General features: G+C 40.0%; 1 protein-coding gene across 6 annotated transcripts in view; it reads left to right on the forward strand.

Moving 5' to 3' along the window:
* Positions 1–19,309, forward strand: part of NTRK2 (neurotrophic receptor tyrosine kinase 2) — a 208,235-nt gene that overhangs the window by 56,485 nt on the left and 132,441 nt on the right. For all 6 annotated transcript variants that reach the window (XM_032981906.2, XM_032981907.2, XM_042787626.1 and 3 more), the window contains exons 10-11: positions 3,265–3,365; positions 4,634–4,733. In XM_032981906.2, the coding sequence (XP_032837797.2) occupies positions 3,265–3,365; positions 4,634–4,733 (201 nt within the window). The remainder of the gene's footprint in view (positions 1–3,264; positions 3,366–4,633; positions 4,734–19,309) is intronic.

The following is a 19,309-nucleotide window of genomic DNA, read 5'->3' on the forward strand; positions in this document are numbered from 1 at the left end:
GGAGCTGCGCTAGCGGATCACAGCCTGTCAGACCTAGTCCTGATGAAAGCAGCTTTCCTTTTTATTCCTGGCTTTCCTTTCTGCTGTTTGAAACTGCTGTCTTTGATCTTTGCTTTGGTGACTCAGTTCTTGCTTTGAGAAACACTTTGTAGTCCAGAGTGTTTCCCTAATTATTTCAAATTCGCAAGTCCGGTTAGTGGTGTGAATAAATAAGGGTGGCTGGAAAGTCTAGGAACTGGTACACTTCTTTGGAGGACCACTGCATGCATGGCTGACAGTGGGACCACTGGGATGAGCTTCTCCCAGAGACAGCGGTTTTCATTACTGTTTTTCAGACCACTCTGTGCTAAGCTTTTTACCCACAACTTGTCTTATGTTGGAAGGAAGATTTAAAGCACTGCCCCTCCCTGCACACCCCATTGTCCTGGCTGCATGGGGCACTGCCTGCCGCAAATGCGGAGCTGCCACTGGTGCCTCCAGCACACCTCTCAGAAAAGGCAGAGAGGGGAGGCTATCCTGGCCCTGTCTGTGAAGTAACGAAGAGAAATAAAGCAACTCATCCACGGCTGAGCAGTAAATCGAATGCAAAGCCAGCTTCTTTGGCTCTGAGTTCACATCTCCATGCCACACTGCTTCTTCTGACATGGTTGTGAACATCAGAGAGACAACATGCCCCGTATGAGCCAAGCCCCCAGGGGACCGTGCAGAGTGACTCCCCCTGCCGTGGTGCTGGAGTGACTGTGCTCTTGTCTATATCCCAGCCGACATGCAGCTGGTTTCTGAAATGGCTGCAAAATAACGGCCAGCCTCAGCTGTGATTCTCCACAGTTGGTGTAGTCACAGATGGCTGCGTGAGGTGCGCAGCACCGGAGAACCTGGCCCTGAAGCATTACAAGTCCCACATAGCGTGAGTCAAGAGGCGTGACCCTGTCTGTATCAGAGTGCTCAGTGTCTATGTCAGGATTTCATCGTGAAATGAGCAGGAATTTGTTTAACTCCAAATCGCCTGGTTTTGTCTGGATAGCTGTTGCGCGTGTTTTCCTTGCCTAGCTCAATCGTTTCAAGAGGCTTTGGAGATCTGGCACTAGTTCAAATGCAAATGCTTTCACAGTTACACAGTGGGGAATGGCAGTGCAACACCAGTGTACCAATGTGGCCTACTTTAGCTCTTGCCCGTTTTAATATAAAACTGCTTTCAGAGAATTCACAGACCAGACCTGAAACACTCTGCATAGTTCTCGTTAGTCCTTCGGGGTGTGATTTCCAGTAGTTTAGTACAGATGTGAGCATGCACATAACTGCAAATAGCATCGGCTTTTGCCCACCGCTATTTACAGGTAAAATTAAGAGCAAAAAATTCCCCTCTTGAAAGTTTGCATTACAGAGCTAGAGCATCATAGGCTTTAATTTTTTTTTTTTTTTTTAATATAGATATTGATCTTTTAAAGCTACGGTAAATATAGGGTTGGTCAAAACTCTTTGTGAAGATTTTCCCAGTCAATTGTAAAGGAAGCCCAATCTTGTAGGCTGAGATACTTGTTATAAAATGCACTCTGCCTGCAAATGAATAAAGCAGAAGTCTCCTCCTTTGCTGTGTCAAAGCATGTAGTCATGGTGGTGAATGGTCCGCACAGCACCTTTTCCAATTGTCCAGTCTTCTTGAGCAGGTGAGCCATTCGGGCAGGGTTTGTGCTGCCTGCAGTAAGGAGTGCTGTTCATTTGCTGCTTGCTGCTGTTCTGGCCTTGCTGTATAGAAAGCTGTAGGCATAGAGATGCAGTGCTGAGTCAAAGAATTCAAATGGTAAAAGACCAGGAAATTAAATCTTGTTTCTCATTAAAGCTCTCTATACTTAATATGTATTTCGGCTTGAAAGAGTGCTATCCTTCGACATGCCTGGTGTAGAGCCAAAACAGACTACGTGAGCTGATTAGACAACCTACCAGTACTGATTGTAGCACTAGTGCCAGAGGTAGCTGCGTAGCTTAGTGTACCAAAAAAATCTGCAGCCTGCTGAGTGCTTTGCGGAAAGCAGATGTGTTCATGCATGCATGAAGATCAAAAGTCCAGTGCAGCTTGTTGCTAGCATTGCCAGCTGACCTCTCCAAACTGGCCTTGGGAGCTGAAGCAGATAACTCTAACGAGGCCCTCCCTGCCCTTTCTCAGCAGCAGCTCTGCAGTTGGAACAGTTCCTGCCTCTGCAGTTTGTAAGAGTTGTGTCTCTGCGCTCTGCTTTTTCAAATTCACAGTTGAAATTTCATCTGTAGGCTTATGGCACTGATTTTAATCGAAACATGTAAAGAAATATGCAATTAATTGCAAATTTAAATTACAGTGTTGGAGGTGCATTTTATAATAGATAGAGTTATTGCCCCTGTTTGTTTCTTTCATCTGCACACACTACAGTCATAAAATGGAAAGGTTTTGTATATTTCAAGATGTAATGATAAAATATATAAATTTAAAATTTTTTATTTTAATACAAATTAGTCTGAGTTCATATGTACACTATTTTTATCTCATTTGAATAATTGTGACAGGAAATCATGGACTTCAAATGTCTGTGTTTCATTTTTAAATAATTAAGCCGTGTTCATTCTTTTGGTGGAATAGTTATAGATTCACCCCTGCATACCTGTCAGTGGAATTATTTTGATAAATCAAATTTCTTCATACAATCTCAGGCACTTAATTTTTGAAAGGTTTACCTGAATGACAGTTTATGATGCTAAACTGTAACCTCTGTGCACACAACAGTATTTTTTATTTTTTTTTAAGCAAGGAAAAACGGCTATTTCAGATTTGATAGTAATAAACTATCTAAAAACCCGTCTGCCAAGTTCTTCTTAACTAAACAAAAGTCCCAGAGCTGATTTCTAAGACTGTCCTATATTTGGCTGAATACAAGGCTGGAGAAGTTCAACATAGAGGGCAGTCTTTCATTTTTAATGGGAAGTCAGAAGTGCATAAAAATAGCTTTATGGATGGAGTTCTTATTTAACTCTAGTTTTTCCAGCAGAAATACACATTAGGGTGTAGATCTCTTTTCAAGGTTGTCAGTCACAACACATTTGTTTGATTATCTGCCACATAGATCCTCCCCCAAAAAAGGTTCCAGCTACACCAGCAGTTACGTATTATTTCCAAAGGGCTCAGAGTCCTGAGAGTTGTTAGTGGCCTTACCATCTTACAGAGCAGAAATAAAGACAACCCCTTCCACTCTAAGGTTATGAAATTATAAAAGCAACCTTTTTTTCTTTCCTAAGAGTATGAAACCACGCCTAATGATCTTGGAGACACCACAAATAACAGTAATCAAATCACTTCAACAGATGTTTCCAACAAAGAGAATGAAGATAGCATCACTGTAAGTATATACAGTGTTTCCTGGTCTGTAATCTTGGTGGACTTTCTGGCTATACAACTCAAAAAACTGTGGAGATTGTAATAGGACCCTGAACTACCAGAACACTGGAGCTATTAGTGTGTTGTGATCAAAACTCAGAAAAAAAAGGAAATAAAAAATAATCAGTGCTCCCCACTCTTGTCCTCTCTCTATATTTTGAAAGAGTGAATCACTTTTCAGTCCAATTAAAATTACTAGTAATTTTGTTTCATGCTCTTTCGAATAACTAACTGTAATTTTTTAGCAGGACTTTGCTTCTAATTTTAGCCAAGGTGAGCAACTCTTTATTTACAAAACAAAGACATCTAAGGTAATTTGAAGATTGTAGTTGGAGTACCAGTCCTGGAGTCAGCTCCTCTTTACAGAGAGGATGTGCTGTAGTGGACTTCCAAATTCTAATTGTATGTTTTTAAAACATAATTTCATGTAGATTTTTGGTTGAATAATTTGCAGTAGATGTTAGTATAAGTAGCTGAATTGGTAGGCCTCCTCCTTTGCTGCCTTGCCTCTCATGCTCTCCTGAACTGAATTGTTGAAAACTGGTGCTGGGTGACCAGCCTGGTTGATGCTGCAGCCTCCCTGCATCAGTAACTCCATAAAGCAGCAGGCAGTGGAGAGCATGTGCATTTGTGAACCAGAGAGTGGACTGTGAGTTGGGACACTGTGCTAAAAAATCAGGAGGATTCCAGACAGTCTTGTCTCATCTGGTAACGGACTAATTGAATGGCTGAGGTTGGAAGGGACCTTGAGAAATCCTCTGGTCCAATCCTCCCTGCTTAAAGTGGGGCTGGCATGGTTGCTCAGGGTTGTGTCTGTTCTGGTTTTGATATCTCCAGGGATAGAGATTCCACAGCCACTCTGGGAAATCTGTACCAGTGTTCAACCACCCTCACAGTAAAATTTTTTTTTCTTATGTACTTCTCTTATGTGTTGTCTTATAACATGCCACTCTACTGGAAGGGAAAAGGGTGATATGCACTTCCTCCCACCTGTCTTGAATGTGTAGAATGCTGAAAAAGTTGTTCTCAGAGGTGTCTGAATCTCTGTTCTCTGCAGGATAGAAGAAACCTCAACAAGTGACTGTTTTCTGTACTCTTTGATGTGAGTGCAGATGTTTCCCAGTTGAAATTAATCTCTTTACTGGGTTAATCTGAATGTATGCTGAATGTCTTTGAAGGTAGTTCATGAAAACAAAACAGACAGATCCGTTTTGTCCTCTTTTTTTTTAGGTGTATGTTGTGGTGGGAATTGCAGCACTGGTGTGCACTGGTTTAGTAATAATGCTCATTATTCTGAAGTTTGGAAGACACTCTAAGTTTGGGATGAAAGGTAAGCAGGGTTTTTTTTATACCTTCCATAGTTGTTGTATGTGGTGTGAACAGATACTATAAGCTTCTGCACTCAGAGCAGTCAAAATAACTACATCAAGTGCCATCACATTTAGTGTGTTGTTTATTCATTAGGTAAGCAAGGGCAGAGGCAGATATAGATAGTTTAGAGTGTTGGATCAAAATCTTCTCTTCTTTTCTTATGACAAATCCCATTTTTCTCCTTTTTGCTACAAAGCCCCCTGGGACACTTCCTGGAGTAAGATATTACTTGAGTCACTGTAGGTAGGAAGAGGTAGGAAATGAAATTTGGTACGTGTTTGATTACAACAATTTGATGAGAATCTGTGCTCTAAGAGGTACGTTAGACTACACTACAATGTCACATTTTAATGTGGTAGATACAACGGGAAACAATGGCAGGAGTGGAAGGTGCATTCGCAGTGGATCCTGTCATATTGATGCCTTCTGACATACACGTTTTCTTCAACTTCTGTTTGTATCTTGGGAATTAGCAGCTGGAGAGAGTGGCAAGTGCTCATGTCCCTGTGAAAGGGGGAAATCTCAGCCCTTCCATTTATTAATTTATGTATTTTACAGCCAGTTGGACTTACGTGTAACATGGAGGTACCTGCAACAACTCCATTACCATATTATTTCACTGATACCATCAGTCTGTATCTGGCAATGTGGGTGAAATTGCATTAAAAAAAAAAGAATAGAAAGAAAAAAAAAAAAGAAAAAAATAAAAAAGCAGTTCCCATCTTGTTGGGAATACTAGAAGGTGCTTTGCTGTGTGCTAATGGAGATGAGCTTTTGACCTTAACACGTGTAGATGAGGTCTGTGGAGAAAGTGGTAAGTAATCTTTCGGTAGGCTTCTGTTAACCATATGTCCTTCCTCTCAGCTGTGCTTGTGACATAAGACCGCAGGGATGTATATTTTGGTAACCCTTACTTGCTCTTGACAAGTGCTCTTTTCAGAGATATCTAGTGTGTATTTTGTGTTTCTATATTCTGTTTAGAGGAGAGTTCCTGGAACAAATGAGATTTAAGCAGAGCAGAAATGTAGTTGGTGCAGGTTAGCTTGCTGGGATGGTAATCTTTTCTCTCACCTCCTTCTGATGTGACATAGTCTCTGCTCTTTGGGGTAGCATTAAAAGGGGACAGTCATGAAATATCCTGAATAGCAACATGGAGCCAGCAGGATAAATCTGCAGAATTTTGGCCAGACTAGAAAAAACTTTCTGTGACTGAACAGTTCAGCATAAATTTTATTTGTGTCTGAAGTTTTCTGAATTGCATTTAGAGAGCTGAAGTAGGTGCAAGCTAAATGAGACCAATGATGAGAAATACCTGATGTTTGCTCTTTAAAACTGAATGCTTGTTAGGTTTTTCAGAATTTATATTAAATATTTCAACATGACATCATTGGAGGAGATAGGAAGTACATTCTACCCTGAGGGAGAATGCACAAAGTTGCTTTTTATGAGGTAACATGTGAAGTTACCTTCCAGGAAGCTCCTTACATCGTGGTTGCTTTTTTAGTATCTTCAGGTGCAATGTTTCTTACAAAAATAATGCTCTTGCCTGATCTATAAGTCTGACCTCAGTAGTTTTTTTGTTGCAGAATTGTCCATGTAGATCATAGTTTAGTAAGGATACAGTTTTGGGGAAATGAGTGGATGAAATTACGAAAAGGCAGCAAGCTCATGTATGGTGTTTATTTTATTCTTTAAATTTGACCAGTGCTGGTTAGCAAGATCAGTAAAATGAGTTCATAGTTCAGGTACACTCATTCAAAAACTAATCACAGGCATGGTATGTGTGGTAATGGTGAAATGTCACTGTGAGCTACAAATAACTCTTTAATGAAAGGCATGACCTTCAGTGGTCCCTGAAGTGAACCTCAAACTTCTCCAAAGTTTGCATTCGCAACTGAGCTTCACAGTCTGGATCTATCCATAGTCCAAAATACCAGAAACACTCTCTCCATTTATCATCATCATTATTACTGAATTTATATTAAAGCAATATTTAAAGGCCTGAGATTAGAACAGCAAATCAGTGTGTAATACCTAGACTAATAATAAAATATTACCTGCTCTGAAAAGCCTGCAGCATAAGTATATATTGGGAATTCATTAATGAAGATAAACAACCTGGGGTATTTGAGCATGAGGAAAATAATGCAAAGGTGAAGAGAAATTTTTTGCAGTCAGTACTGATCAGTACAATACATCTAAAATGTATATCTTGAAAATTCTGAATAAAAGGATCAAGCCAGCTACCTGTGAACAACCGGAGTTGTTTGCCATTGAATTCAGCAACAGAAAAATTAGTCCCAACTTAACATACAGACATCATGTCATAGTGGTTTAATAAACAGTCTTAGTAAGAAAATGTGAAGGAGTAAAATATCCAAATTGCTGTTGAAATGCCAAATTGCCAGTTATAAAACATGATTAAAAAATCTTCTTTTCAAATCTTCCCCAAAATATTAATAACTATTTTACATTCATAAGAAGGAACTTCCTGAGTTACATCAGTCAGAAACGCACAAAAGGTTGTGCTTAATGTGCTTAATTCTTCTGTAATCTTGTGAGAAAACAACATGGTCATGTCAGACACCCTGTCATTAAATGTCTCCCAACCCTTCTTCTGAGAGCAATTTGGAAAAAGCCAAAATAGTCACTTAGTAACTGGAGCAGTCAGACTGGAACTCAATGATATTTTTCATGTCACTGTGTATGTGGAAAAAAGGTTCCACTGAAAATCAGGAAAAGAAGTGTGTAAATAGGCAATCAGCACAGTGTATCCTGTAGGAAATGTTGTTACGTAACAGATGAAATTTTCACCCCATTTGGGTTCACAGCACGCATCTGCATGTTCTTGAAGACACTGATTTATGTTTCATAATTTTAAGTGCCAGTTTATCCCATCTTTTGCATGGGCATCATCTGCCTACTTCTTAGACTGTCCTTGATGAGTCTTTCTGCACTTAAAGAGCTTAAGCATGGTTGGAATGTGGGACTGACAGTGATAGCACTGCCTGAAAGAGATGTGGAGTGAGCAGTTGTGTCTGAGCTATGCTGCGTCAGAGCTGCCTGTACCTGGAAGCAGGTACATGCTGAAGAGCCACAGAGTTCACATGCCCCTGCTGTCTTCTTTCCATTACTGTACTGAGCAAAAAAGATTCCAGTTTATGTGATAGGGAGCACCAAGTCCTCCGGGAGCTTCCAGTACTTTCGCAGTACTGATCAGTTTCTTATCAAAATCTGTTGAAGAGCTGTGTAAAAATAAACTTACCTCATCTTTTGGCTTCTCTCTTAATTTTCTTTATCTAAGGTGAGAGGACAACTTGGGATGTGTTCATTTCTCTTGGTTACCTTTCCAAATTGTAGTAATGGAGTGTTTTTGCAGGTAAGGAGGACAAGCAAGGCTCTCACCACTACTAACAAAACGAAAACATTTTGTTTGTGATGTTCTGGATTCTAGTTGGAGTTGGGTTGCACTGTACAAAGCAATTGTTTTAATTTTTGCCTTGCTTCTTTTCACTCTGTCTTTTAGACCCATGGGAAATAACAGGTTCTGATTATTAACTTCAGGGATAGTATTAGTGAAGAACTGGTCAATGATCTGTGCTAGAAGAGACTTAAAAGAGGGTTAGTACAAAAACCCAATACTGTTCTTTCTACTCTATGGATAAACTCTCGTGTTAGACTTCCAGACTTCCATTGCAAAATTCATTGTAGTAATAGGTGAACAATTCTCTTTATTTTTCTGCCTGTGTACCTTTTAAACATTTTAAAGTTTTTACACAGGATCTGTTGATAACAGCTTTGTGTGAAAAGCTGCTTTTGGTTGCTTGAATTTGGAGGTTAGGCTTTTAGACCCTTGCAAGATGCTGCAGCATAGATGGTGAAAGCTTCAGTTAATTTCTTAAATGTATTCATTAAGTTTTGTGGGTTGGTCTTATGAAACACCTTGGCTTGCTTGCTTGCTGGAGGATGTGAAAGTGCTTATGATGGGAATTCACTGAAGGCTGCCAAGACAGCTCTTACCATTTTGTGTGTATTTCTGACTTGATCTAACCAGCTTATGAAACTGAAAAGTAACAAGGGAACTGGAGTAGAGAGGGGAGGGGAAGGCTTCTTAACTTCCTGAGAGTATCTGTGGAAGAGTAATTCTTGTCCTGTTTTACTCTACCTCCTGTGCTGAAAAATAAATGCAGATAAACTAGTTGCAGCATAACCAACCCAATGCACAGTTTGCAAATGTTAATGTAGCAGCATGTCGAATGGAAGTATGGAGGAACCTGATGGAAGATAAATTAGTGGATAAAGTTTGAAATAGCATAATTCAGTTAGAAGGATGAAAACATTTTTGCTGATTTGAACTGTAGTAGATGTTAGCACAACGTGTCCCTATTCCAGCAACAAGGCAATCAATATCAGTGTTCCTTGCTTGCTAGGTGAGGTGTAAGTGAATGGTTATGGACAAGAATATTATCACAGCTGCTTTACTGTAGAGATAAACAGAGTTTCTGTAGATTTTACCAAAACCAAAAAGGAGAGAGAACTCACTCCTTCCTAAAGACAGCCCCTTCTGTCTTTTAAGAAGTTAACAGGTAGAATCTGAAAGAAGTAGAGGGAAACATATATGTATTTAATCCCTTTGGGGTGAGAGAGTTTTTTTTTAAATGTTTGTATGAAGTTTCTGTCAGTGCTTTGAGCTGTGTGCAGCAGTGCAAAGGTAAGTGAAAAAACAGTCTGAAATTCCCATTGTACTTAGGCAGTGCCAGCTGTCTTCTTGCATCTGTGGGCTTCGGTGTCACACTTTGAAAGGTGCTTCTCCTTCTCTGAGCACTCTCTGAACTACCTACCATGTCTAAACGTAAGTTCTGACTATGAATGCTTCACCCCTTTTGTGGTCTTTCAAGTCTGTTTGGTTCAGGGTACAGAAATTTGTCTCTCTCTGATCATGTAATGAGATTCTGTGGGTTAAGAAAGAAAACAGTGTCCCTTTTAGGACAAAACCTCCAAAATACTACGTTTCATTCAAGCCCTTGCTAGCTGCTTGACATAATTTTTGAGTGTAAGTTTAAAATTTGGACTATCAGTAAGGATACTGTGCTCTTTCACCAGGCTGATTAAAAGTTATGAACACATCTATGGATTTTGCCTGTCAAAGTCAAAAGAGGGTGTTTCCTCCTACTTCTTGATAGCTTTTTCTCTCAAATGATTTCTATAACTCTTGTGCTGGGTCATGAACTTCCTTAAAAACTTTTTAATTAAAAACATTGGTCATTTCAACAGGAATGTTGAGGAATATTTTTTCTTCTCTATGTCATTCACTCTCTTGTTTTTGCTTGCAAACTCTTGCTACATTTTGAGCTTTGGTCCAAAAGACAGTACAGGAGAGGGCAGCTTGGAACTTGTCTTCAGTTGTAGCATATTTCTCAGTTGTCTTACCATATTTTAGTTTGGGTAAGAAACACTGTACAGCTGCATGATAAGAGCCTCCTCACAAAGGAATATTGTCATTCTGACACAAGACATCTGTGATGACTTAAAGTCTTTAACCTTCATTTACCCAAGTAATCATATTTACGTGACTTTAGATACAGTGCTGTTCAGGTAAGAGTGGAGACCTTTACCATTCTGTCTGAACATGGTAATTTATTGAGTCTTTTGCATATTCTTCAGGGCCAGCAGGAAAGATATTTTCTGTCTTACTTGTCTGTAAGCATAGAGCAAATGGTCATTGTATTCTCTGCTTTAATACATTTTACTTGACTCCAGGGTGTTGTGGGAGGCAGGGTGGTTGCAGGGGACTTCAAAACAAACCCTGCTTCATTCACAGTGGTGATTGAAGAGTTCAGATTTTGGAGAGTTTAGTTGACACTAAGTGAGTGCTTTGAAGTACTGATAGGGGAAAAGGGAGAGCTGTTCTGTTTATTATTAACTCATGCATCATCATGTCTCGCTTAAGCATTTGGGTTGCTTACAGACTAGGAGAAGAATGATATGCAGGTAGAATGGAAGAGCTTTTACTCCTTTTAATTCTAAAGCAAGTACAAAATAAAAGCTTTGCATCTTCAGCAGAGACCTGCAGTTTGACAAATATGATCTAATGTTCAGATTTGTCTGCAGTAAGCTTGCAGTGAGGGCTTCCTAGACAATTTGGTCTTGTTTGCCAGATAACTAAGAAGATCAGTTTGTACCTTGGGAATATGCTTACTGCTTGACCTTCACCAAGTCACTGGTATCCTGAACGTTTTGAGTTTCTGTTTATACCTATGGAAGTGATTTTGTGCTGTGTTGTACCTACCCAAATGCTGATTCTGTGGGCATCAATCCTTTAATGTCTTTAGAACATTTCATTATTTAGTCAATGTGCAGAATATAAAAGAGGGATTAATTCATGTGACTCAGTGTCGTAAGATAAGGTGTAGAAAAAAATGAATGTACTCAAATCCACAGTATTTTTAGTGAGTAGACATGTAAAGGCAATGAAGATATTGCTCATCTGAACCACACACAAGAAACTATTTTAATTGTTCGACATTGGCATTCCAGACCCTGCAGTCATGGGCAGATCATACAAATTGTCTGTCTCAGGTGCATCCCTTGTATAGGGGGGCAGTAATATTTACTTATCACATGAACATTTGGAAGATAGAGTTATTAATGCTTCTAAGTACCTTACTCTGAAGAAGCAAATTGCTATAAGTGCCTCATAAAATAAGAGCTCTTATGAACTGATCTGTGGATGTAATTTTGTGTAAAGAATTTTACAAAGATCTTAAAATATTTAAGCCACCATACTCTTGTGTTCCAATAAAGAAAAAATGTGTCTTTTATAGCATTGTTTTGGGGTCATGTCACCCTGTCAGAACATACTGTTAGGCATTTCTAGCTTTCTATTGTTATTATTTATATAAATTTTGGTCTCTAGGTCTCAGCTTTCTGTTTCTGTCTGCTGCTATTTTTCCTGAGTCTGATCCTAAAGTGCAAGATACAAGAGAGGAACAGAGCTCTGGTTCTGTAGTAGAAACAATCCAGTGGTCAACATGCCTCGTATATAACAAAGGATTTAGGGAGTCATGTCAAATCTGAAGCTGGGAATTTTTTAATGATGAGATGGTGCATTTGACTATGATCTCCACTGGTTGCAAAACTCAGGATCAATTGTGATGTTTGAGGTAGAAAGGGAGTTGTTAATTTGTTGAGAGCTTTTAATGATTCAGACTACTATACTGATGGATATTATTAACACAGGAAAATTATCTGAGGGCTCATGACTGTTACTACTAAAAATATATGGAAAGCAAGTGTAAACAAGAAAGAAGTATTCAAGCAGGTGATGGGATGAAGGAGTGCACATGTATGTGGTGTGCGTGAATTGAGATGGAGAACTAAGGAGATGCAGAGCAGAGGACAGCTTAGTGATGAAATGGAAAGAGATTGAAGAGAAATGAGACTAACAATGGATGCAGTGGCCAGCCAGGATTGAACATCTCCAAGGATGAAGGCTCCACAACCTCTGTGGGCAATGTGTGCCAGTGTTCAATCACCCTTACCGCACAATTTTCCTTACATTTAAATTAAATTTCCTCTTATTTCAGTTTGTGCCCACTGCTGCTTGTTCTATCACTGGACACGTTGACTCATATCGTAAAGGAACAAAACAGGGATACATAAAGGTGGCATGTGGACAAAGACATTCTCTGTTGCCTTTGAATACTGATTTAATTGTGAACATAGGGCAATACTGAAAGGTTACAGTAGACCACACGCAGTAGACCACATAAAATACAGTGACATCTTTTTCAGGGAAATTATTTGGCTCAGATATGTGAGTCTCAGTTGACTTACAAGTATACGTTGCTTAGGACTTTGCTCCACGCCTTTTATGATACCTATTGTATTTTATGTGAATTTTCTCTCCATTTGCATTCCTCAGCTTTCAAGGACTGATGTAGGATTCTTCCTCTGATCGAGTTGTATTGATTTCTGTTAACAGCTCTGAAGTTTAAACTTTTTTTTTTTTTTTTTTTTCCCTTCCCTGAGCTTGGGACATACCCTGTGCTTGTCCTGAATAGTAGATAATAGAATTACTCTGCTTCATAAAGTTCTGTTTTTAAATGTCTGGCCATGTTAGCTACTTAGCGATTCTGTTAGCAGATGCCGACATCTTAGTACAGTTGGAGTGCCTTTTTTTGTATCATTCCTGTAAAAGCATTCAGTATTGAATTTTGCACAACAGGGGGAGATTCACAATGGGCTCAGAGCTTGGCTGGCACAGAGCACTGTGCTGTAGCTCTCCTCACAGCTGTTGTCATTCTGTTTCCTGCAATGGCTCCTGTGTCTTTTAAAGTAGCATGGATGGAATCACAAAAAATGAAAACTCATCTAAGTATGTTCCAGGCAAATGTGAACGTCTAAAAAAGCCCCACACAAGAACTGCTCACAGACAGAATATGATTTTTAAAGTTTTCTGATGCTTATTCAAACTTTCCTCAAATCAGGCAAACTGCTTGTTCTTTCTTGCCCGACTTTGCAAAACACATAGGAGCAGCCTTTTATCTGTAGCTGCCTTCAATGCATCTGAAGATGCCTTTTTTTTTGTATAGTCCCATGGCATACACTCTTTGGATCTGGATATTTTGAAAAAGCATTAAGAAGAGATTATTTTGCCAGGTTCATGGCGTTTCTGCTTTCAGAATGAACAAGAAGTGATGTAAAGCCATTGTTGTAGCAATGCTGTTTCTTCTTAGGAAGAAATGAGGAAGTACAAAAGTTCACAGGAATTAAGAGAAAGGGTAGCCAAACTGCTTGAATATCTAGTAAAGTGAACACTTTAGGTTTTATTTAAATTCTGGGCGAAAATTCAAATAAGATTGTTTTATTTGAATGCATGGGTCATTCTTAAATCTCTTTTCCACACACACACACCGATGCATGTTTATCATCTCTGAGGATATCTATAATCTGGGAGGAGCTTTGTGTGTTAGCTGTTGATGCAGCCCCACCACTGCATCCCATGAATTCCCCAAGGTGTTTTCTTTATGGTCAGCTGAACACACCTTTTCCAAGTGACTCACAGCTGTTCTCAGTTGTTCTCTTCCTGGAGGTACTGTACCTTTCCAGTGCTTCTTACTGTTGTGATAGAAGTGTGCCTCTCTGCCTCACAGTGGCCACTGTTTTAGCCTTTCACATTTATTTACTTAAAACATTAGGGCTATATTCAGCTTTCAGTGTGGATGATAATCCAGTGTAAGGATCAGAATAACATATTGTAAATAAAGCCTTTTTTCCTCATTAAAGGACTGATAAGATGAAATGGGAATGGTCTTCTCTTTTTTAGAGTAGCTTTTTGCGCTGCCCTTAGAGCCTATTTTCTCCTAACACCTGTTCTGTATCCTACATAAAAAAATCAGAATTGGCTTTTTAAACAAGAATCTCTCATTCTCTCTTTTTTGTCATCGCTCTGTTTTGTCACATTTAATGCTGTTCACTTTGCCAGTACCAGAAACTGGGAAGAATTGATGGCACTTCCAGTATGGAAATGAGAAACCAGATCTAGCAAAATGAGATCAGTCTTACTTCTTTGAGATTTAAAAAAAAAAAAAAAAAAAATTAAGGCGGGATTGAGAATCTTTGTTTTGTTCTGTTTGATTTTTTGGAGCTTCTTAAAAAACGTGGTGTGATGGGAGCAATGTAACAGGGTTCCTTATAATGAAATAAAATGGACAAACTATTCAGTAACTATTATTTATTCTAGGTCAGTTTTATTCTTAGTGTTAAAGATTAATGCCACTGTTTCTGCAACTGCCTGGTGTAGCTGAATGCCCTGGTGCACAAAGTGGATTAATGCAAACATGCAAGAAGTACTTATAGGAAGTTCTCCATGTGTCTCTGATAGACAACAAAGTATTTGTTGTGAAGTTTTCCTTCTTCCTGGCAGTTTGGCCAGCCAGTCTGATTGTCGTCCTCCCTCCTCTATCAACCCCTTTTCTTCTTGCCCACTCTAAGCATTGATGGTATGATAATACAGAGCTGGTGTATCTGAGAACTCAGACCTTCTCCCTCAGATCCCTTTTGGATTTTAAATGCTTCATCCTCATGGAGTAACAGGAGGGAAGAAGATAGCCTACAGTCGTGGCACAACCTCTGCACTGCTGCAGCTCCCCCCAGGGAGTACATGGAAGCATCGGCAGCTGGAGGAGTTCATTTGTAACCTCTCTGAGGAGTGCCTGTGTTCATGGATTTGCTTCCACATTCGGCAGGGCCAGTCCCAACAAGGACACATGCCCTATATGGCTTTGTAAAGTAGGAGAAATTTTAACTTTGGTTCTGGTCCAAAGACTTGAGTAATTCAAACTTGGAGAGGAACAGTCCTTAAGAGTCAGTGAATTGAGTTACTATAACCCTTTGTTTCACCTGGGAGTGCTCAGGCACAGGAGCTGGTGGCCACAGCTGAAACATTTGTTACCGGAGGGCTTCTGAGAAAAATCTGTGGCCTAATCTCTCTCTATGCATTTTCAACAAATTACATTTCTGTGATTTGTAGGAATAGGTAGCAGCAGAAATGTAACTCTCGGAAATACTCCTTTTTCCAAAATAGTGTCTGAACCATAATTTCTTTACATACCTTATTTTTTTTGTAGAGGGCCATTGCAGTGTTACCTCCCATGACATCTAGAGCTGCACTGTTATCTATCCTTTTCCTGTGGCACATGGGGATATACACTAAGAGCAGCCCATGTTTTAGGTCTTCAGCTGGCTCTGATGCAGTTGCTCATTTGTTGAATGCCTCTCACACTCTAACTGCTTGAGGGTAAAATTAAAACCAGCAACTTCTGTGTTTGTGGCTACCGCCAGCTAAATACTTCTGCTCATTGCCATCCTCTTGGAGTTTTCCTGTGCCTTCAGTCACTTTAAAGAGCAAGCGGATAGCCTTTCCTGCTAAATTTCTCTTTTTTGGTGCTGAGTGCCAGCTTGCAGGCTAGGCAGGTATTGTAACTGCTTCTGATGGTGCCTGAAGCTTGTGCACTGCAGCTGCTCTTGCAGTGGCCTCTCCGTGTGTGCTCCAGGCAAACATTAATGCAGGCTATTCTGCTGCCATCAGAAGTCATGCAGCCTGCCAGTGGCACAGTAAACCTCAGGTGCCCTGTGGGTGCCGGCTGTGAGCCAGATGAATGACACAGGGCCTGTTCCCTGCCCAGGGGCTGTGAGTTTGATCGATATAGCTATTAAGCACAAAGGCATCACATCTGGCACATGAACTCTTTGGGCTGCAAAGGTGTTCTGAGTAAGTGTGACTGTGTGCTTACTCTATGCTTACATGATCCCTCAGGCAGATACTTTTGGCCCCTGTCAAAGGCAGGGCAATAGCTGTTCATTTGGTTGAATCAACATGGTTGTTCTTGCATTCTACCTGCTGCAGATGAGGAAGGCTGGCAAGGAAGAGAAAGTTTCCTTCTCTCTGTCTCTTAAGCACCCTGTTACTTTCGTAAATAGAGTATAAAATAAGTACATCTGGCTTTATTTTAGCAAAGTAATAGTTTGGAATTTATTATAGTTGGTTTAGGGTGCAATTCACCAGTTCACCAGATGATCTAGCATGAGTGCAGAGGAACCAGAGGAAACATTCTTCCTTTTGCTCTTTGGCAAAACAGCCTATACCTGGGTCTTGCACATGGCATATGCTGCAGGCCATGGGTCTGGCACACGAGGAGCCTCATAGCAAAGCAACAGAGAAACTGAGGAGTGTTTATGCTTTCAGGCTGTTGGACCATAGTGTCCTGAGGCCATGGAGAGACTTGGGTAGTTTGAACCCTTGCTTTTCGCTTCGGTGTGTTTGGACAGTTCCTGAGCTCAGGTCAGCATCTGTGTGTTCCAGCAGAGGCTGGAGGCATCTGTTCAGTTTCATGGTTCAGGCCCAAATGTGCCAGATTTTAATTGTAAGGAGTTGATACTCCTGGGGGAAGGATGGGACTGTCTTATTCTGCCTTCCTGTACTTTTCTTTCTACAGCAGCTATTCAGCACAGTGCTCTGGGCTGACAGTCATACCCTTGTGGTGCCAAAGGGAGAGGAATTCCTACCATGTGTTTGCAGTCTTTATGCAGTTGGCTGTGACCCAGCTGTGTGCTTTGAAAAATGTTCATGCCACAGTAGACATTCACTGTTAATCACAATGACACCACCTGGTATTTAAGTGCTTAGGTACTGCAGTGATGGTTACTTTCACAGACTTTGACTTGCTCCCAGCAGCCAGGATAACATTTTTGCTAAGTACAAGCTATGCTTCTACAGACAGTTGCTTTGACTGAATAAAGTATAAAGCTGAGGACTGTTCTCACTGACCAGTACTTGTACAAAAATGATGTTCATGTGCACTGTTGCCCACACCAGCTGGCCTTGGAACAGTGATCCCTTAGCCACTGAGCTCCCATAATTTGTGAACACTAAATTAATTCCTGTCATTTATTACTTGCCTTTTAAGTACAAGGCATAGAGCTTCTGAGAGTTTCCCAGTGCCTCTTCCAGCTGTCCTAACTCCCAAGTTTACTTAAATTTAAATTAGATACTTCAGAGCTGGCTGCTTAGATACCCTGTCTGTTTCCAACTCATTCCATTGCAGCTGCCTACTGATAACCTTTCTCCTCTGTTACAATCCTGAAAATGCATTCAGGACAGTGAGCAATATTATGGAAATGCTTTAATTTAAATGATTTTATTTCAGTTCAGCAACTTGGTCATCAGTTTGTTTTGCTTCAGTGTGAGGGGGAAAAAGAAGAACCTCAACTACAGTGGAGACTTCAGAATTCAGTGTTTATTACTGTTACCTAGTCACAGTGCTGTCTTAATATTTAAAACTGAAGTCGTGTCCGGGGTAAGTGAGGGAATTTTGTAAAGGGGAGGAGGAAGTGGGGCTGCACAGAATGGTTCATTGCTATCTAAAGATGTTGGTATGCTGAGGGCATCCTTCATTTTAAAAAAAAAAAAAAAAAGGTCAGTGAGCCTGACTCTTTTTTACACAATGGCCTCTTTATACTACCCTGCTAGTAAATGAGTGTAGATGGGAATTGCACTCATTTAGAATGATAGGGGTTAGTGTTTCTTCGGGGAGAGAAGTGCAGCAGGCAAAGGTCCTGCAGTTGGCTGTGTCAGCTTCCATGTGCATCTAGGAAGTATCTTTATAGTAACATGGGAAACTAAATCCTCCCAGGGAATAGGTGGAACTTAATCTTGGCCTTTAGCTCCTCAATTAACATTGGCACAGTAACACACTGGGCTCTGGGTGAGGGAAGCATCTTAGAGTGGTTCTTAAATAGCTTCTTAAATAAGGGATAAAATATCAGTGTTTTGCTGGAATACTGCTTCCAGCCAACATGGCAGGGCTTAAAAAAAGGTAACAGCAAAGAGTCCCAGCTAATAAGGTCTATCCTGAACCTGCTTTGGATGAGGTACAGACCAGGACCAATTCTTCTAGGTGAGCCTTAGCTACAAAAAAGTTATGGAAGAGGGAGTTCAAGGAACTGAAATTTCAGAGGGTGCCCTTAGCTTCACTTTAGATATATCTGACTGCATTGGCTGGTGTGTGTGTAAAGCACAAAAGGTACAGCAAAGAGTATATTGATGATGCTAGTAAGAAAACTGCATGTGTCTAATGGTAGGTATGAACACAGGTTGTAGCCTGAACTAATGAATCCTTTTTATACAGATTGAAAGGTTCATGTGCATTCATGTTTGTGTTCATGTATGCTTACACATTCTTGATTTGGTGTATAGCCTGTCAGCTATAGGCAGATAAATATCTTCCTAAATGTGACTCAAAATAGTTTTCTGCTTTGTTTAACAGAACTTCATGGTGTTTCAATATTTTTATTTGCCCAGCATAGTCATGGTTTAGTCACTGAAAAACCAAATATGTCAATTCATGGCTTCACTGCTTATGATTCACCTTTGGAAATGTGATGGTAGTTCTGACATATTTTTGTTGTTTATTTTCAATAAAAGGGGTTGCTAATAATGCAAAATAGGTCTAAAATTTTAAAAATGGAAAGGGAAGTGATTTTTGCATGATTTTGCATGATTCCTATCGCCACACTGAACAGATTCAGTTTTCCTTTCCTATGAAATAATGTTTTGTAGTTCTTTGTGTATATTTTTTGTCTGTCTTCAGCAGTAGTACAGGTGGTTGGAAATTCCTTGTACTAGCATTACCTTGACTGCTCTGTTGTAAGGAAAATTACTTTTTCTTATCTTCTTTCTGAGAGTGACTGTAAGGAATTCAAGGATTGTTTTGTAAAGAAGTGTAGTGTGTGGCAGTTTGGATTGAACAAATAGCTCTGAACTATGAGTCATGTAAAACTCCTGGCACAGAAGGTGAATGATATGTTATGTAAGGGTAAGAGGAAGTATAGTCATGGGCCAGGACTACACTGAGTAAGGTCTTGGATGGAGACTGGGGAATTGGTAGCCAGAGGGCTAATAGTCCAAGAATAAAACCAGGTGAACCTCTTTCAATTAATTCAGTGAGCCCAAGAGAAATATAGGTAATAGTT

This window comes from Tyto alba, unplaced genomic scaffold (genome assembly GCF_018691265.1).
Source record: "Tyto alba isolate M040663 unplaced genomic scaffold, T.alba_DEE_v4.0 Super-Scaffold_13, whole genome shotgun sequence".
Taxonomy (NCBI): domain Eukaryota; kingdom Metazoa; phylum Chordata; class Aves; order Strigiformes; family Tytonidae; genus Tyto; species Tyto alba.